Consider the following 15,263-nt stretch of genomic DNA (forward strand, 5'->3'; position numbering starts at 1 on the left):
ATAATAACAAAGGTCGGATAGCGTTCATGCTTTGTTGTTCGCATGAGTTCCCTACGTAACAAGCAACACTTCCGCCAAAAGTCAACGCTAATAACTGTTTGGCAGATCAAGGCATTATATGGTCTCTTATTTCAGCCCAAACCATGTTCAATTGGCTCTCGCACCAGCTGTTTAGCCAGAGTACATCCTTCAGCTTTGCAGTTAGCGTCTCTTTGTCGGTGATATGTCTCATAAGGCAGTAGTTCTGGAGGGCATGGATAAAGAACTGATGATGATCATCGAGAAGAAATTCTTGATGCGGAAAGTGAAATCGGGTAGGAGTCGCAGGCACGCGAACACACGAGCCTATAAAGAGAATCCAGAGCAAGGCGTTCTTAGTGAAATCGTCCTCAGGCTTAGCACTAGGGAGATCAAGGATTGAAGTATTAGTAGTTGTCGTGGACCAACTTTCCACTGAACTATTCCCGAGGCTGCCTGCGCTGTGGTGCGACTTGGGACTTCCGTAGGCTTCGGATTTGTAAACTATGTCAAGAGCGAGTAGTGTGCCGTGTATCGACATCACGAGTGCTCCCATGATTCCTCGATGCCTAGGTGCGGCTGGGGGCTGTCCACGCAAGGCTAGGTGCATGAACAAGTGGCCGGCAAACATTAGACTCTCGCTTAGGTCAATAGCGGGTGAACATATAGTTTCAGTGGTAATTTGGATATGGTCGTCGAGTGTGAATGAGCCCGTCCGCTTCGACGTCCTGAGGTTGCGGTATGACTGTTCCAACTGGAAAAGTCGCCATTCTCCCAGGTATATCGAGTCGCTCAGCTGTACTCGCTCGGTGGACATGTTAGCTAGATTGCTATAATCGAAAGTGCTTAGACACTCGGTCACTGAAAATAGAAGCTCGAATATATCGATCAACTCTCGGTTGCGAATCACGAGATCTTTGGGCCCAAGAGGCCTCGAAGTGATCTCCATCACTCTGTCCTTGAAGCGGTTATGGAGGCTGAGAGAGGACGCTAGTTGTGGAACGAAAGGGAACATCAACGGTTGCCCGGCTGCGTATGCGTAGGAGAAGTCTGCCCTGTTTGTCTTCACTTAGTCTACACGGACAGCTTTGGGCCAGGTTATTTGACCATAGCTCTTACCACTGCAACAATCGGAGTCAGCCATCATTGTCTTGGTAAAAGCAGCCAAATGAGAAAGAAAGCACGGAGACAACCTACTACTAATGCCCTCTGGATCACACTGATGTATTTGAAGGCCTCCAGTATACCACCTCGCAAGTCGACGATGCGCTTCAAGCCGTACATATGAGCTGCTGCCGCTTGGATAGAGCCAATGAAGGTCTACACACCCACATCAGTATTCGGCGATCATCTGCTGGCAACGGCATCTTCATTCACCTCGTTATTGACTAGTAATGCAACAGCCATCGTTATACCGTCTGATATAGGCACGTTAGGCGTTTTCCCTTCTACGTTCAACCGTTCGTTGATGGCTTTTATAGCTTGAAGGCGGTGGAAGTCGAATGTACTCGTATCGCTCCATTGAGCTAAGGAGTTACTGTACAGAGGATGGTTTGTTAGCAAAGGGCTATAGCTTTAGGCCCCGCGCCATACAATGATCCAATTACAGAGTCCCGGAGTGTAGGCGAAGAATAACAACCCGTACGTACTGCATAGATGCTACCAACGCCATAAAGGCGTGAGTGATGGCCGTATCAACGTGTAACTAGAACTCAAGTTAGCACCTACCGGCTCCCAGAACGCTGCCTCTATGGTAGCCAGACTCACAGCATCGAAGAAGTTCCCTTCCGGGTTCATGGCGAAAGCGTTGGCAAGAAAGCCAGAGTAATCTATGAACATCAGTCATGGTAATTGTAATGTTGGCATCAAATCAGAAATGGGGTTAAGGCCACCCACATGTCATCATGTATGTAGGCGCTCCTGCGCGGTCAAACCATTTCTCTATCATGGCCTCGTGTGGGCATAAGCACACTGTGAAGCAATATTTAAGAAGAGTCTCTGTTAAGGGGGTCGTCTCAATATTGAGCATAGGGAAGCTAGGGAGTTCTCGCGCCACTACTAAAGCTAGCTCTCGCGATATCATTGTGGGCGTGAAGTTGGTGTTCTTGCCGGCTTCGGCAGGGCCTCCGAGCGTGGGGTTGTAGAGCTTGGTTGTGGACGAAGACTTTGCACAGTTGCCATTGCGGCCGCTGGTACCATCTTTGGGACTGGTCTCGCTGGGTTGAACACATGGCTTTAGTCTGAACTTAGAGATACGTTCTTTCTGTGTGGACGACTTCCTCGATTGAGGGGGGCTACTCTCGTTCGAGAGCTTCTGCCGCCTCGCATGGGAGCGCACCTTGCGGCGTGTCTCATCATCGTGGGCGACCGTGTTGATAGAGGTGATGAATTGAAAACTTGTGGTCTTTGGTATAACCATGGTGGATGAGTATGTAGAATCGACGACTTATGAATCAATATTAGTACCAGTGCGTGCACATTTCCCGTCCGCCCCTCGTTCGTCTGTGGCGCCTTTAAAAGAAAACGATCCCAGCCATTACAAGGACGGGAAACATTCCGACATGCGTGTTCTACTCGAGATATTGTGACGTTGGATGAATTCGAGGAGTGGTATGTGGTTGGAAACGGACGAGATCTCAATCGGGGTTTGCCGGTGTGTGAATATTGACGGACCTTAGCCCCTGCAGCTCCGTTTGGGCTCAACCCCCTGGCTTACCTAGGCACGAACGCAGGTTAGCTGTTTCTTATTATTTTCCAATTAGACGGGAGGATTGTAGGAAGTTACCGATGACAAATTAACGAGGATTGACGCTACGCCAGCACTACACGGCACGGAACCTGGTCGTTTGGATCGGCAGACAGCACCTTGGAACATGAAGTCCCGGGTTCATGAGTTAGGAAGATAACCTGGTAGTACATGTAAATCCCCGAGGCACACCAGCTCCAACTCAGTCCACTCGGTGCCCCTTACAAGCCGTCCCCTCTATGCTAGTTAGATCTCTACCGGTGGAAATCTTGGCTCCAGATAGTAGTCCAACTCTCCATGCCATCGGGCCTGCTGGGCCTGTTGCTTGGTACCATCTTCATGCTGCAATCCTATCTCTATTACACGTGGGAGACTGATCACCTAAGCGACCAAGGCACTACTGCCCGTGTAAGCTTAGCTGCTTAACCTATTCCAAGACCCTCCATGCTACTAGGTATGTAAGTGATCCATTCCTCCGTGTTAGTATCTGGTACTGTTGGTACTACTACATAGTACTATGCAAGGTCTGTGGACTGCTCAACTGCGAGAATAAGCAGTACAGACGCTAAAATCCGTCCTGGTTTTGCTTGGCGCTTGATCTAGGCCATTGACCGAGCCAACGTGAACATCAGTTACGACAGCGACCCAGCCTGCCATTACGACAGCTCCTACACAGTTGATTACGACTGTGGCGGAGTCCTGTCGTGTCATGTCGTTCAAATAAGGCTATGTGCTGTAGAATCGTGCGTAACGAAACGTACTGTCATGAAGCAATCCTTCCCCAGCCCTCCTGCTCGATACACTGCTGGGTAACCCGCTACGCACTTTACATACTACTTGGTTAGTGTATTGTAGGTTCTTGGCTGTAAGTCCTTCAGTCTTTGGTATGTAGTGTACCGTACAATAGGGTCCACCAACCATGGCATCTCGTTTTCCTAATGCGGCAACTTTATGGGTACAACGCACGGATGATCTACCCCATGCAGCCCTGTGGGCGTTGCTCTTGTCGGTGTTGTAGGCGGTTGTAGGAAGGGAGAAGTCGATATGTCAGCCTCTTGTCATGCTGATAAAGTTGCCAAGACCCTGAAATAGATTGCCGCCCAGAACAATACTGCCAGAGCGTGTGATGTCTGTCGCCCTGATTTCAGCTGATCGACGTCTATGATGCCACCCTGCGGAAGAAGGGCATCGCGTCGTTTGGTAGGTAGTGACGACGACGCTCGGTGAGTCTTTCGTGCAGAATCGTAGATCTGGCTCTGATCTGACCTTGATCTGGCCTTGATCTGGCCTTGATCTGGCGTCTGGGATATCTGGCTCGCGCGGAATTCACCGCAGTATTCCATTGCTCACCCAGGCACTTGCACGACTTACCCTTGACGTCTGCTTGACCGAGCTGGCCTTCAGATCCTGGCCAGACCCAGCCAGGTTGGCGAATAAACCCTCTTGAGCCACCAAACAGCCGGGGCGGCAGTTCACCTATGCGGTTAGCGTCGTTCAAAATACCGCCATCCATGTTCGCGGTTTGTACCCTGCAGTAGTGTGTGTGTTGGTGACGAACCCCCGGCCGCCCTTAGAATCAATGGTTACGTTTCCCTTGATCTGATAAACATCTGACGCTAAAATATGGTGAGTGATGATCGTGTTGGTCGCGGAAAAGTGTTGAATTGAGCTTAACCGCTAAAATAGTCCCGTCGGTCCACGTAAGTGATTCGGTCTCCCCTACTTCTGGGTAGGTAAGAGCCACGACTTAGTGTCGGCTTAAGACAGTGGCCAGAAACCTCAAGTGATTAATCCTTGTACTAATGACGATGAGTGAAAAGTCCATTCCAGATCTTAACTGAGTGAAGAATTCAGTGAAGAAAGACGGGAATGAAGGAGAGAATAGAGTGACATAGCCGTTGATCTCGCGGTTGTTACACCCGCCTCTTATCTACTAGTCAATTGTCACTTCCCCAAAGATCTTTTGGTATTGTTGTCCTCTTACTGGCTGGAGTCGATCTCGGAACACGGGCCTGATCATGGCTGGTGAGCTCTCTACATATTGTCAGGGGGGTAAGACGTTGGTCAGCATGCAGGTCCCTGGTCACAGACCGTAGCCGTTGCGGCTTAAAGAGTGATTATTGTACTACATTACGCAATGAACGGAGCTATCTCTAAAAAGACCAGTTGCAGTCTGGGGCGCAGCTCATGCAATGGCAGAGCACCATATTCGTATACCACCTACTCGGAGATTGTCCTCTTCAGCCGGAAGTTATCAAGGCGCTGTAACTCAATAGAAAGAAGATCTCCGTTGACAACCCCAACTAGCAGCAATGTAATACTCATTTACCTGAGCCGGCAGCGTTTGGATGATAAATAAACTCGTAATCCTATACTAAGCTAGCCTCTATACCAAAGTTGATAAGGATAGTAAAGTAAAGGACCGAGAATCGGGATGCCATCTGCAAATGGCAGTTTAGACTTGTCCAACTATTCCTACTGGTTCTTCGTAAATTTGGCACGATCAACATTGGAAGGCAATTGTGTAAAGCGTGATTGCAGGCAGTGAATGAATTAGTTAACCCAAGTATCAAGTCTCCCATCGAAGCTCAATAGCTAAATGTCAGCGTGATGTAGAAAGAGGATTAGAGCTCAGCGATACAGTCGGATTTTATCACTAAACTACAATACTCTTTTTTCTTTCAATTATACAATGGAACGATGATTATGCCACGTATGTTAGAAAACTGCGTTTTGAAATAATCACCATTATAAACATGATCTTTTTCTTGTCTCCTCTCCTTGAATTGTAAATTATAAAATGTCAGACGAATACATACTTCTAAGAAATAGTAAGTAAACATGTACATAGTTTCTTTGCCTTTGGTGTCATATATTTGTATGATACAACAGCTGGAGATGTATAGTTTAAAGACCACCCTCTTTACTTACCAGGGGTGTTAGAGCAGAGGAACAAAGACATACACTGTATATAATCAAAGGTCCGAATACCTTCTGACTTCTGGTCTTTTAGACCTTGTGCCACAATGAGAGTCTTACTATATATATTATATACCTTATACAACCCTTCTAACACCACTTTCCACCTAGACCTCACCAGCATGTCACGGAACGGGGTAGGAGTGTAGTGCTAAAACGCTACGCAATACAAAAGATTGAACGATATTATCAGGTCGAGACTATGCGTATTTACACTCACTATATGGTACTATATGGTACTACTGTAATATAACAATAAAAGTCTTTATCACACTTGTTTGTATCTATTACCTCTGGCGCTTGGCCCGTGACGACCAGCTTAGTTATATATATACATTAATTAATGTACGCATTTTCTTCCCTCAGCAAAGCGTATCAGGTGTCTATTTTCAATAAGGCAACTATTATTTGTTCGTGTATATTAGGTAAGTTAATAAATAGCATGGCAGCTAAACAAAAGAAAGGAAACCTGAGGCGCAAAGAAATAAAACTGAAGAATTGGCAAAAGAAATATGCCCACTAGCGGAATCGAACCGCTGATCTTGTCATGGCATCTAGAAAGTACTAGTGACACGCTATACCACTTAGCCAAGCGGGCAGTGCACGATTCAACGAGTTGATGAGTAATTATAAATTTAGGCGGCAAATCATTGTTTAGATTGTGAAGAGCACCCCTGACCAGCACCAACCATTCCTCATCTACACCTATCTTGGGTCTTTTATGTTTCAAAAAGACTTTGAACACAACTAAGTAGAATCTCATACATGTTCAATATCCATCTATACCTGCTCTAGCACGGGGAAAGTTCAGCGTGGAGCGGACTTGACACGACAGGTGGGTCTTTGGGTGGAGCTGAAAAAGTCCGGCGTGAAAAATGTCGATAAGAAAAAAATTGGAGGGGTCGACTTTCCGATAACCGATAACCAGCATTTCCGTTCAGTTGGCCTTTTCCTTCTGAGTTCCCCTAACCACGCAGGCTGCGACGGTACACCGGCACTTTCATTCCCCTTTTTCTTTCTCTTTCTTCCCTTATACCTCTCTCTCTCTTCCCCGGTCCTCCCGTTTACCCCGTCGCAAAGATTCGAATCATCGAGAGAATCGAGAGAATCGGGAGACGGCCGCTTCGCTCCTCCAATACCAACGCCTCGAGGCTCTTGCGCATGTGCGCTAGTCTCTAACACTCCCGGGGCGTCTATACCGTCTCACGTCGTTTCCGCCCGCTTTCCCCTTCTCTCTCCTGCGTTGATCGACTATTCGGACCCTCCATCTCCGCCTCGCCTCTCTAGAACCACCGCCAACGATGCCTCACTCTATATCGCCGCCGATAATTGTGGCCCAGTCCAACGGCGCTGCGCCGCCACCCTCGCCCGAAGATGTAGCCGCTATCCTCAATACCGTCTTCACTGCCACGTCCTCCGCCGCTTCCATCGATGCCGCCTATGCGCTTTGCGAACTCTTGCTAAACACCGTCGGCTTTCGTGGTCTTCAGTACTATGGTGTCTGCGCCGAGGTCAAGAAGGCCGCTGCTGATAAGAAGAGCGGGTTGCGACGTGAAAGCGCTCAGAACCTTCTCGGCGCTTTGTTCGAGAAATTCCCTTCTCGACAGCCCCTCAGCGAGGTAGTCTTCCTCCTCCAAGATGGAGGTTTGGTTGCCTGCGCACTCGACGCCCTGGCTGACAAAGGTACCGTCGTTCGTGATGCCGCCCAATATGGCTTGGATGCCTTGTTCGGTCACCTCAGTCCTGAAGCACTTGTTGCTGGTCTCCTGCCAGCACTTGTATCCTATCTCTCCAAGAAGACTGGTAAATGGCAAGGCACTATCGGAGCTCTCAAGTTGATGCAACGGATGGCCAACAAGTCACAGATGGAGATTGGCTGCACCAAGGAGCAAGCCCACGAAAAGGATCTTTTGAGAGACTCCATGGGCTCGAAGCTCGCTACCTTGATCCCCATCGTCGAGAATAACATGCACGATCTCAAGGCTGAAGTCGAGAAGCAGGCTGTTCTCACTATGCAATCTCTCACAACGTTGTTGTCCAATGACGATGTCGCTCCTCGAATTCCTTTGCTTATTGAGACCTTACATCACCCATCAACCCAAACTCTCCAGAAGGCGATCCATGCACTCTCGCAGACTACATTCGTCGCTGTTGTTACCTCGCCAGTCCTCGCGCTCTTGACTCCTTTCCTTGAGCGGACACTGAATAACCCTAGCACCACCCAAGAAGTACTGCGACAGTCTACCGTCATCACTGAAAATCTCACCAAGTTGGTGCACGACCCCATCGAGGCAAGAACTTTCCTTCCGAAGCTTCAGCCTGGTGTGAAGGCTGTAGCGGATAGGGCTCCTCTTCCTGAGGTTCGTGAGCTGGCCACAAGGGCTCTAAATGTCATGGATAAAGCAATGAACAATGATGCAGCAGCGGTGGAACGTACTCCTATTGACGATGTCGCCAAGCTTCTAGACTCCGAGATCAAGAAACACGGAGGTCTATCTGATGATCTGGACTTCTACAAGCTAGCTCGCCCCTACATTTGTGAGATGGTTGCTGATGATTCCAACTATCGCCAAGTTAGCAGAATTCCTGGTAGAGTTAGCCCTTACCTGAGGGACCTTATGCAACAGCCAGACGCAACCGAGGCGGTTGCATCTGCTATTCACCAGTACTACGTTGCCGAGGATGAGCGTAGGTACGGAGTTCCAGAAAAGGAGGATGACGGCGAGACTGAGATTGTCAATGCTGACTTCTCTCTTGCCTATGGTGGTATGCTTCTGTTGTCTCATACCAATTTACGTCTCCTGAAAGGTCATCGTTACGGTCTTTGTGGCCGAAATGGAGCTGGCAAGTCGACACTTATGAAAAGCATTGCTGGGGGCAAGCTAGAAGGCTTTCCTCCTCAAGATGTCCTTCGTACCTGCTATGTTGAGCACAATCAAGGCGAGGACGCTGATATCAGTATTCTTGAATTCATGGTCAAGGACCCGACCATCGCCTCCGAGGGCCGAGAAAGAATCTCAGAGGTCTTGGCCGAATTCGGGTTTACAGCAGGCCCAGAGGGGCGCCAATCACAAAAGGTTGGCTCCTTGTCTGGAGGTTGGAAGATGAAGTTGGCTTTAGCTCGGGCTATGCTTCAGAAAGCCGATGTTTTACTTCTGGACGAACCTACCAATCACCTAGACGTTGCTAATATCGCGTGGTTGGAGAATTATCTGAAGACCCATACCGATATAACCAGTTTGATCGTGTCCCACGACTCTGGATTTTTAGATAATGTTACAACTGATATCTATCATTACGAACCAGGCAAGAAACTCGGCCACTTTAAGGGAAATCTAGCCGCGTTCGTGGAAGTTCGCCCAGAAGCAAAGGCCTACTACACCCTATCGGCTTCCAACGTTCAATTCAAGTTCCCACCGCCTGGTATCCTGTCGGGTGTCAAATCCCAAACTCGAGCTATCATACGTATGACCAATGTCTCGTACCAGTACCCGAAGGCACCCAAGCCATCACTCGGTGATGCAAGCTGCCAGCTCAGTCTTTCCTCCAGAGTTGCTGTCATTGGTCCCAACGGTGCGGGCAAGTCCACTCTGATCAAACTGCTCACTGGCGAGCTTATTCCCTCTTCTGGCCGGGTCGAGAAACATCCTAATCTGCGTATTGGGTATATTAAACAGCATGCCCTAGAGCACGTAGAGATGCATCTTGAGAAGACCCCAAATCAGTACCTCCAGTGGCGGTACGCTAATGGCGATGATCGAGAGGTGTTCTTGAAACAAACTCGTATTCTGTCAGACAAAGATCGGGAGCAAATGGAGAAGAAGATTGACCTTGGCGATGGGAAAGGCGGGAGACAACTGGAAGCTCTTGTGGGCCGACAAAAATACAAGAAGACCTTCCAATATGAAGTGTAAGTCCAAATCGTCAACTTAATGCATGATCTGAACTAATAATTGGTAGGAAATGGATAGGCTGGCTTCCCAAATTCAATTCGCAGGTATCCCGTGAAACTCTGTCAGAGTGGGGGTTCGATAAACTCGTACAAGAATTCGATGATCATGAAGCCTCTCGAGAAGGTCTAGGCTATCGTGAACTCCAGCCCACTGTTATCTCGAAACATTTCGAGGACCTGGGCCTCGACCCAGAGATTGCCAACCACAATGAGATTGGGAGTCTCTCGGGTGGCCAAAAGGTCAAAGTTGTCCTTGCGGGTGCCATGTGGAACAACCCTCATTTGCTTGTCCTAGACGAACCTACCAACTTCTTGGACCGCGACTCCCTTGGTGGGCTTGCTGTAGCTATCCGCGACTTCAAAGGTGGTGTAGTTATGATTTCCCATAACGAAGAGTTCGTCGGGGCTCTCGCCAGTGAGCAATGGCATATTAACGATGGCCGCATGACGATGAAGGGTAATGCTGCTATCTCGATGGACCGCTTTGAAGATAGCAGGCCGGGCAGTGGGGTGAATAGTAACATCGCTAGTACTGCGGCCAGCAGTGCTGTAAACAGTGCCGTTACGAGCGCAGTCAACAGCGGAGCGGAAGACAATACACCCCTGAAATTCAAGGCCAAGAAGAAGAAGAAGAAGACCAAGAAGGAGCTTAAAGATCAAGAAGTCCGACGAAGACTGCGCCATATTGAATGGCTCAATACTCCTAAGGGCACACCTCATCCTCCTGATACGGACGATGATGAGTAGACTATAGATCGATTTAATGATGCATTGAATGGTGGTCCCAAAATGGAAACGAGGGGTGTTGTTCATGGACTTGCGCTTATGTGCCAGGGTTCTTGCCGGATAGACGATGCACAAAATGGGGTATGCTTTGAATGATCATCATAGATGCATTAGAGGGTTTCTTCACGGCGTTCAAATAGAAGGGAATCAGAGCGATAACCATAGTCAATCGCTTAACTGATAATGGTTTTTGGAATTGGGTTATTTTTTTCTTCCATGCTAGACAACACTTACCAGCGTTACATCAGCTCCTAGAATAGCGAGATGAGGTGTATTTGCCTGGAACTTGAAATTTCAAATGAATAAATGAGATGTTCAGTAACGCATGGTTGTCTGGAAAGAAGATGATATGAGTGCAGTGATTTGCTTTGTTCATCATCACATTATCTCCTCTTGGAATCATAGCATCCATGACCCTCGGTGCGCAGCATTCTACGTACTTTACTCGCAAATTTATCCGGACACTTTACCCGCACTCACCAGGTCTACGACGTTGTTGTGGACAGGTAGGAGCCCCCGAATACCGACAATGTATGTATTCCTACAACTACTTCTTCAAGACATATACATACATACAGTACGCTACATGCGATTTAACACGCCTATCTAAGCCTCGACGGTCAAAATTACCAACCGAGCGAGCGAGCCCAAGGTACTAGCTGGAAAACATGGTTTATGTGATACGACTTGATTGCTAGGTCGGCGCTCGATACATGGTTGGAGTGATCGCTCGGGGACGGAAATGCTGCTCCATCGGCGGACGGCTGTCGTCGTCCTTGCGGCGCTGCTTCTTGTTTCTGTCTATCGGTTCTGCTCTGTTGGGTCTGGATACGGTGTCCCGGTGTGGGTTCGTGGGGATCGGAATGGGGATGGGGAGGCGATGAATGGTACGCTTGGGGTGAGTTGAGGTTTCTTTTCACCGTTTTATTTTCCGGCGTGTCAGATGTGGGTGAGTGGGTGAGGGAGGGAGGGAGGAGGCTGGGAAGGAGGGATAAGAACCGTCGCTTATGGACTGGATGGGCTGATGTGATTTATGTCTAGTTTGAGAAGGTTTTCGTGATTAATCTTCCTTCGCGACGGGATCGGCGGGATTCTATGGCTCTGGCTGGTGTCGTAAGGTTGGTTGGTTTATTTGAATCATTTGAATTTTCTTTTCGAAGTTGGCTAGGAGTGTTGTGCTCGATTTTGAACGAGGCTGCCCTCAAGGGTTTGGTTTACCTGACTTTACATACCCTTTTACATGCTTGGGTCTTCTATATATTTACTTAGTCATCTCCTAATGGCTTATTCTCCCTGTCGAAGGCGATTAGAGTACTGACGTACGAACCTTAAAGTAACTTAAACTTCACATTCATAAGAGCGTTAACGGGAGAGAATGCGGTACTACCCGCGCCCCTGGCCCTGGGGAATGCTGCAGAAGATCGCACCGCAACAGACTTCTCGCATTCTGCATCGACAGGGGCTAGAGGATCGTGGGGTTCACATTTGAGCGCTCTACAGAGCATCGTCGATCTCAAATTAGGCAGTGCTCTGGTGCTCGAAGATGATGTTGACTGGGACGTGCGGTTGAAGGCGCAGATGCGGACCTTCGCCAGAGCGTCGCGGACGTGGCTGGCCATCGAGCAACGCAAACGGCCGAAGGCTGGACCGCTTTTATCCTCAGTTTCCAACATAAGAGGAGCTATAAAGACGGATGTCGAAGGAGACGCAATTGCGCTTCCGCCACACGTCCCCTTGATTGATGGTGGCTCTCGTGCTCGTAGCGCAAGCCCTTACGGCGATAACTGGGATGTCCTATGGCTCGGCCACTGCGGCGCGGATCTTCCGACTGCACAGCGAGAGGCGCGATCGCGCACCCCTGATTCTTTTTCTTCGTCGTCTTCAGCACTCAAGATAACCATCGCCAACGACACCACGGTCCCAGCGCCAAAACATCTCCAGCCACACCCCTTCGCACTTCTCGACGCCCTCGCAGACGCATATCCCGCGCACACTCGCGTCGTGCACGCCTCCCGCGGGAACGTGTGTAGTCTCGCGTATGCGGTGAGTCAGAGGGGCGCGCGCAAGCTCCTGCGGCGTTTCAGCGAGGACGGTTTCGTTGCGCAGTGGGATCTGATGCTGAGAGATTACTGTTCCGGCGAAGACGAAGAGCAATCCAGAGGCATGGAACAAGGAAGGAAAGACCGGGAGAGTCTTATCTGTCTCACTGTGCAACCACCGCTCATCAGCCATCGGTACGAAACGGGAGGAGGAGCGTCAGTCTCAGATATCAGGGGCCAGGGTGGAGGGTTCGCACGGGAGAAAATGGGGACGCCGTATATTCGGCTTAGTGTCCAGGCGAATCTGGATCGCTTGCTTGCTGGGTATCCGGAAGAGAGGTTGGTTGATCAGCTCCCTGACCACGGGAGTGCTCTCTGGTAGATAGATAGAGTAGTTAGGGTGCCATGACTAGAGGGGGCATATAGTAGGTTAGGTTCGATTCCTTTCAGCGCTATATGGTTATTCGTTTTTGGCTTATTTGATAGATATTCCGGGTATGCTTGTGGATGATGCAGATGAGCCAAAAGCGAAATAACCATATAACGCTGAAAGGAATCGAACCTAACCTACTATATGCCCCCTCTAGTCATGGCACCCTAACTGATGCATGCGCACTATAGCAGAGAAGTTAAAATATTTAAGCTTAAACGGACATGACATCTCGACCGAGGCACTCAGCATTAAGTTGATGGACATGGTTTAAGGTTGATATAACTCATCGTCCTATGAAGTATATTATTATCAAGTTCTTGTTAAAGAGTGTGTGTAATCATGCTCTTCGTTCCGCCGTGTTCATAAAAGGAGTGAAAAAGTTATTATGTTTGTTGCTCCTAACGCCGTTGCCCATGTGCGTGCGGGCGATGCTAGTCGAATGGCAATGAATCGCTTTGTAACATCTTCGTTTTCGTCAACCACCTCTCTTATCGCCTCCTGCCCCATATTACCCCCCCTCTCTCTCTACTCCTCCAGGATTCCTTAAGTAGGCCACAATACGCCTAGCATAGGATTTGGTACGAGCCCCAGGACTCGGTTTCCTCCGGAACATCGCTGCAGACATTGACAGAAGTAGCAGTCTCTCCAGCCGAGCAGTTGGCGTCCGAGTAGATGAAAACTAGCAGGGAATGTCAGTCAATTTGATATCGCAGTTTGCGAGGAGAGGAGTTGAATGAAGACTTACGAGTGCAGCCGGCGGCATCGGCAGTTTGGACCTCGAGGTTGACTGACTCGACGTCCGCAGTTATGGCGTTGCAGACGCCAATGTCGGTATAGTCAACCGTGTAGAAGCCATAGTTGAGCGCCTTGCAGCCCTCGGCGCCAAAGATGCGGAACTGAGCAAGACGGGCGCCGTCGCGGCGGAGGGCGGCTGCGTTGGTGCCGAGAGCCAAGCTGGCAGCGGCGACGATGAGAGTGGTGAACTGCATCTTGAAGTTTATGGTTTGAAGCTTACGCAAGGGACGGGAGATAAAGATGAAGATAGAGATGAGATGGGTTCCCCAAAATATTAGCTAATTTATGGGAGGGGAGGAGATGGATTGGAGTGATCTAGTCTGTCGTCTGGAATTAAGATGAGATTGGTGTTCGGTCTAGTCTGATGGTCTGATGCTGATGCTTGTCTGAGTTTCGGTGGACTGAACTTAAATAAATGTCAACGGCATAGACGACCTTTTATATGTATATACCTTCTCGAAGGGCCGGGTCTGACGATGCGTAGTATTCTACTACGTATGATGGAGATTCTGAACCCCGCCCTTTCCGACACGAAATGCAGTTTGCCATGATCCAATTGGTATAAGTCGGCAGGGCCATCAGTTTAACCCGCTTTCTACCCGCTGGCTCCCGCCAGAGTCCGTGCTTCCTCGTATGAAGCTCCGCGTTTATTGTTCTGTTTGCCGCCCCCTTGCTTCCCCTTCGAATGAACCTACCTATTCCGGAGTAGAGTCAGTCAAACACGAGATGGCAACGCCCACGGGGAGATGTCTGCCGGCCCGGGGAGGCCACAACGCCACAGTGACGCAGAGAAGGGATCCTGCTTTCCACCGGGTCGGTGTGTTTCCTGGTGCTTGTCTTGCGCTTCCCTTTTCTTTCGAGTCATGATACACGTGTAGTGTGCAGTGTGTACAGATCTAGGTAATCCCAGCGCACGTTGTGGGACGCCCGGAAGTTCCAGTTGACACCGCCTTGGGAGATCCTTGGCTCTCTGGGTTTTTACGAGAAGATCTGCATTGTTGTGCATGCATGCAGACAGAACGCACGTTCGGTACGCACGTAGGATCGATGCGACCGACCGCATCGGCGCAATTCATAAGCCGCCTCTTTGCGCAACCACGGCCGCGGCTGGTGTAGTATTTGTTCTCGCTATTTGCGAAATGCGCTCGTATGTATCACTATTTATGGGCTTCTTTCATTCTTCATTCTCGTTCTTGCTTGGCGGTGTAGTGTATTAGAGGCCGACTGCATCTCCACTGCTGTTGCGTAAACCGTTCATTAAGTGTGTTATCCTGACTTGGTGACCGTGTGAACAAGCTCCCAAAGCCATAACCTTTTCTAAGAGCCACTCATCAATAACTGGCCAGGGTTTCATCATAAACCGGGATTTCACGACTGGTCTCCCGATAGAGACTTGCCAGATGAGCATGATGAGTGGCTCTCATGAGCGAAAAACGCATTCAGCAACTAGGGTCAGGCATCAACACCAATACCACCATGCCGACTGTTATTTGGGTTATACTAATAGGTAATATT

The 15,263-nt window shown here is 49.2% G+C and overlaps 4 protein-coding genes and 1 non-coding gene across 5 annotated transcripts; 2 read left to right on the forward strand and 3 right to left on the reverse strand.

The window, feature by feature from the left end:
* Window positions 1-106: 106 nt before the first annotated feature.
* On the reverse strand, window positions 107-2,437 carry F5B22DRAFT_634862 (uncharacterized protein; the record flags this gene model as incomplete). The annotated part of the gene is made up of 6 exons (XM_047977049.1): window positions 107-1,081; window positions 1,237-1,338; window positions 1,396-1,555; window positions 1,668-1,723; window positions 1,786-1,847; window positions 1,915-2,437. 6 exons carry the CDS (start codon window positions 2,435-2,437, stop codon window positions 107-109), a joined length of 1,878 nt encoding a protein of 625 aa, XP_047833043.1.
* Window positions 2,438-6,256: 3,819 nt separating this feature from the next.
* F5B22DRAFT_t74 lies at window positions 6,257-6,341 on the reverse strand. The gene has a single exon. It is a non-coding gene; the product is annotated as a tRNA-Thr (tRNA).
* A 120-nt stretch (window positions 6,342-6,461) lies between these two features.
* Window positions 6,462-10,805, forward strand: F5B22DRAFT_597281 (P-loop containing nucleoside triphosphate hydrolase protein). Its single transcript, XM_047974293.1, has 2 exons — window positions 6,462-9,653; window positions 9,704-10,805. The coding sequence occupies exons 1-2, from the start codon at window positions 7,045-7,047 to the stop codon at window positions 10,440-10,442; spliced, it is 3,348 nt and encodes a 1,115-aa protein (XP_047833044.1). The 5' UTR covers window positions 6,462-7,044; the 3' UTR covers window positions 10,443-10,805.
* F5B22DRAFT_597282 (uncharacterized protein) lies at window positions 10,756-13,023 on the forward strand. Its single transcript, XM_047974294.1, has 3 exons — window positions 10,756-11,379; window positions 11,523-11,599; window positions 11,816-13,023. The coding sequence occupies exons 1-3, from the start codon at window positions 11,224-11,226 to the stop codon at window positions 12,900-12,902; spliced, it is 1,320 nt and encodes a 439-aa protein (XP_047833045.1). The 5' UTR covers window positions 10,756-11,223; the 3' UTR covers window positions 12,903-13,023.
* A 186-nt stretch (window positions 13,024-13,209) lies between these two features.
* Window positions 13,210-14,202, reverse strand: F5B22DRAFT_35017 (uncharacterized protein). Its single transcript, XM_047970959.1, has 2 exons — window positions 13,699-14,202; window positions 13,210-13,632 (listed from the first exon to the last, which is right to left on the reverse strand). Exons 1-2 carry the CDS (start codon window positions 13,940-13,942, stop codon window positions 13,517-13,519), a joined length of 360 nt encoding a protein of 119 aa, XP_047833046.1. The 5' UTR covers window positions 13,943-14,202; the 3' UTR covers window positions 13,210-13,516.
* Window positions 14,203-15,263: the final 1,061 nt, after the last annotated feature.

Source organism: Xylaria bambusicola (genome assembly GCF_022495145.1).
Source record: "Xylaria bambusicola strain CBS 139988 unplaced genomic scaffold F5B22scaffold_10, whole genome shotgun sequence".
Taxonomy (NCBI): domain Eukaryota; kingdom Fungi; phylum Ascomycota; class Sordariomycetes; order Xylariales; family Xylariaceae; genus Xylaria; species Xylaria bambusicola.

What these genes read in the sequence shown, in the direction of transcription:
- F5B22DRAFT_597281 (XM_047974293.1), top strand. Translation starts at nt 7,045, where the DNA reads ATGCCTCACTCTATATCGCCGCCGATAATTGTGGCCCAGTCCAACGGC. An exon ending in AAGACCTTCCAATATGAAGT is followed by an intron (nt 9,654 to 9,703) that starts GTAAGTCCAAAT and finishes AATAATTGGTAG; the next exon opens with GAAATGGATAGGCTGGCTTC.
- F5B22DRAFT_597282 (XM_047974294.1), top strand. Translation starts at nt 11,224, where the DNA reads ATGCTGCTCCATCGGCGGACGGCTGTCGTCGTCCTTGCGGCGCTGCTT. An exon ending in CGATGAATGGTACGCTTGGG is followed by an intron (nt 11,380 to 11,522) that starts GTGAGTTGAGGT and finishes ATTTATGTCTAG; the next exon opens with TTTGAGAAGGTTTTCGTGAT. An exon ending in GCTCTGGCTGGTGTCGTAAG is followed by an intron (nt 11,600 to 11,815) that starts GTTGGTTGGTTT and finishes CGAACCTTAAAG; the next exon opens with TAACTTAAACTTCACATTCA.
- F5B22DRAFT_35017 (XM_047970959.1), bottom strand. Translation starts at nt 13,942, where the DNA reads ATGCAGTTCACCACTCTCATCGTCGCCGCTGCCAGCTTGGCTCTCGGC. An exon ending in CGATGCCGCCGGCTGCACTC is followed by an intron (nt 13,633 to 13,698) that starts GTAAGTCTTCAT and finishes ATTCCCTGCTAG; the next exon opens with TTTTCATCTACTCGGACGCC.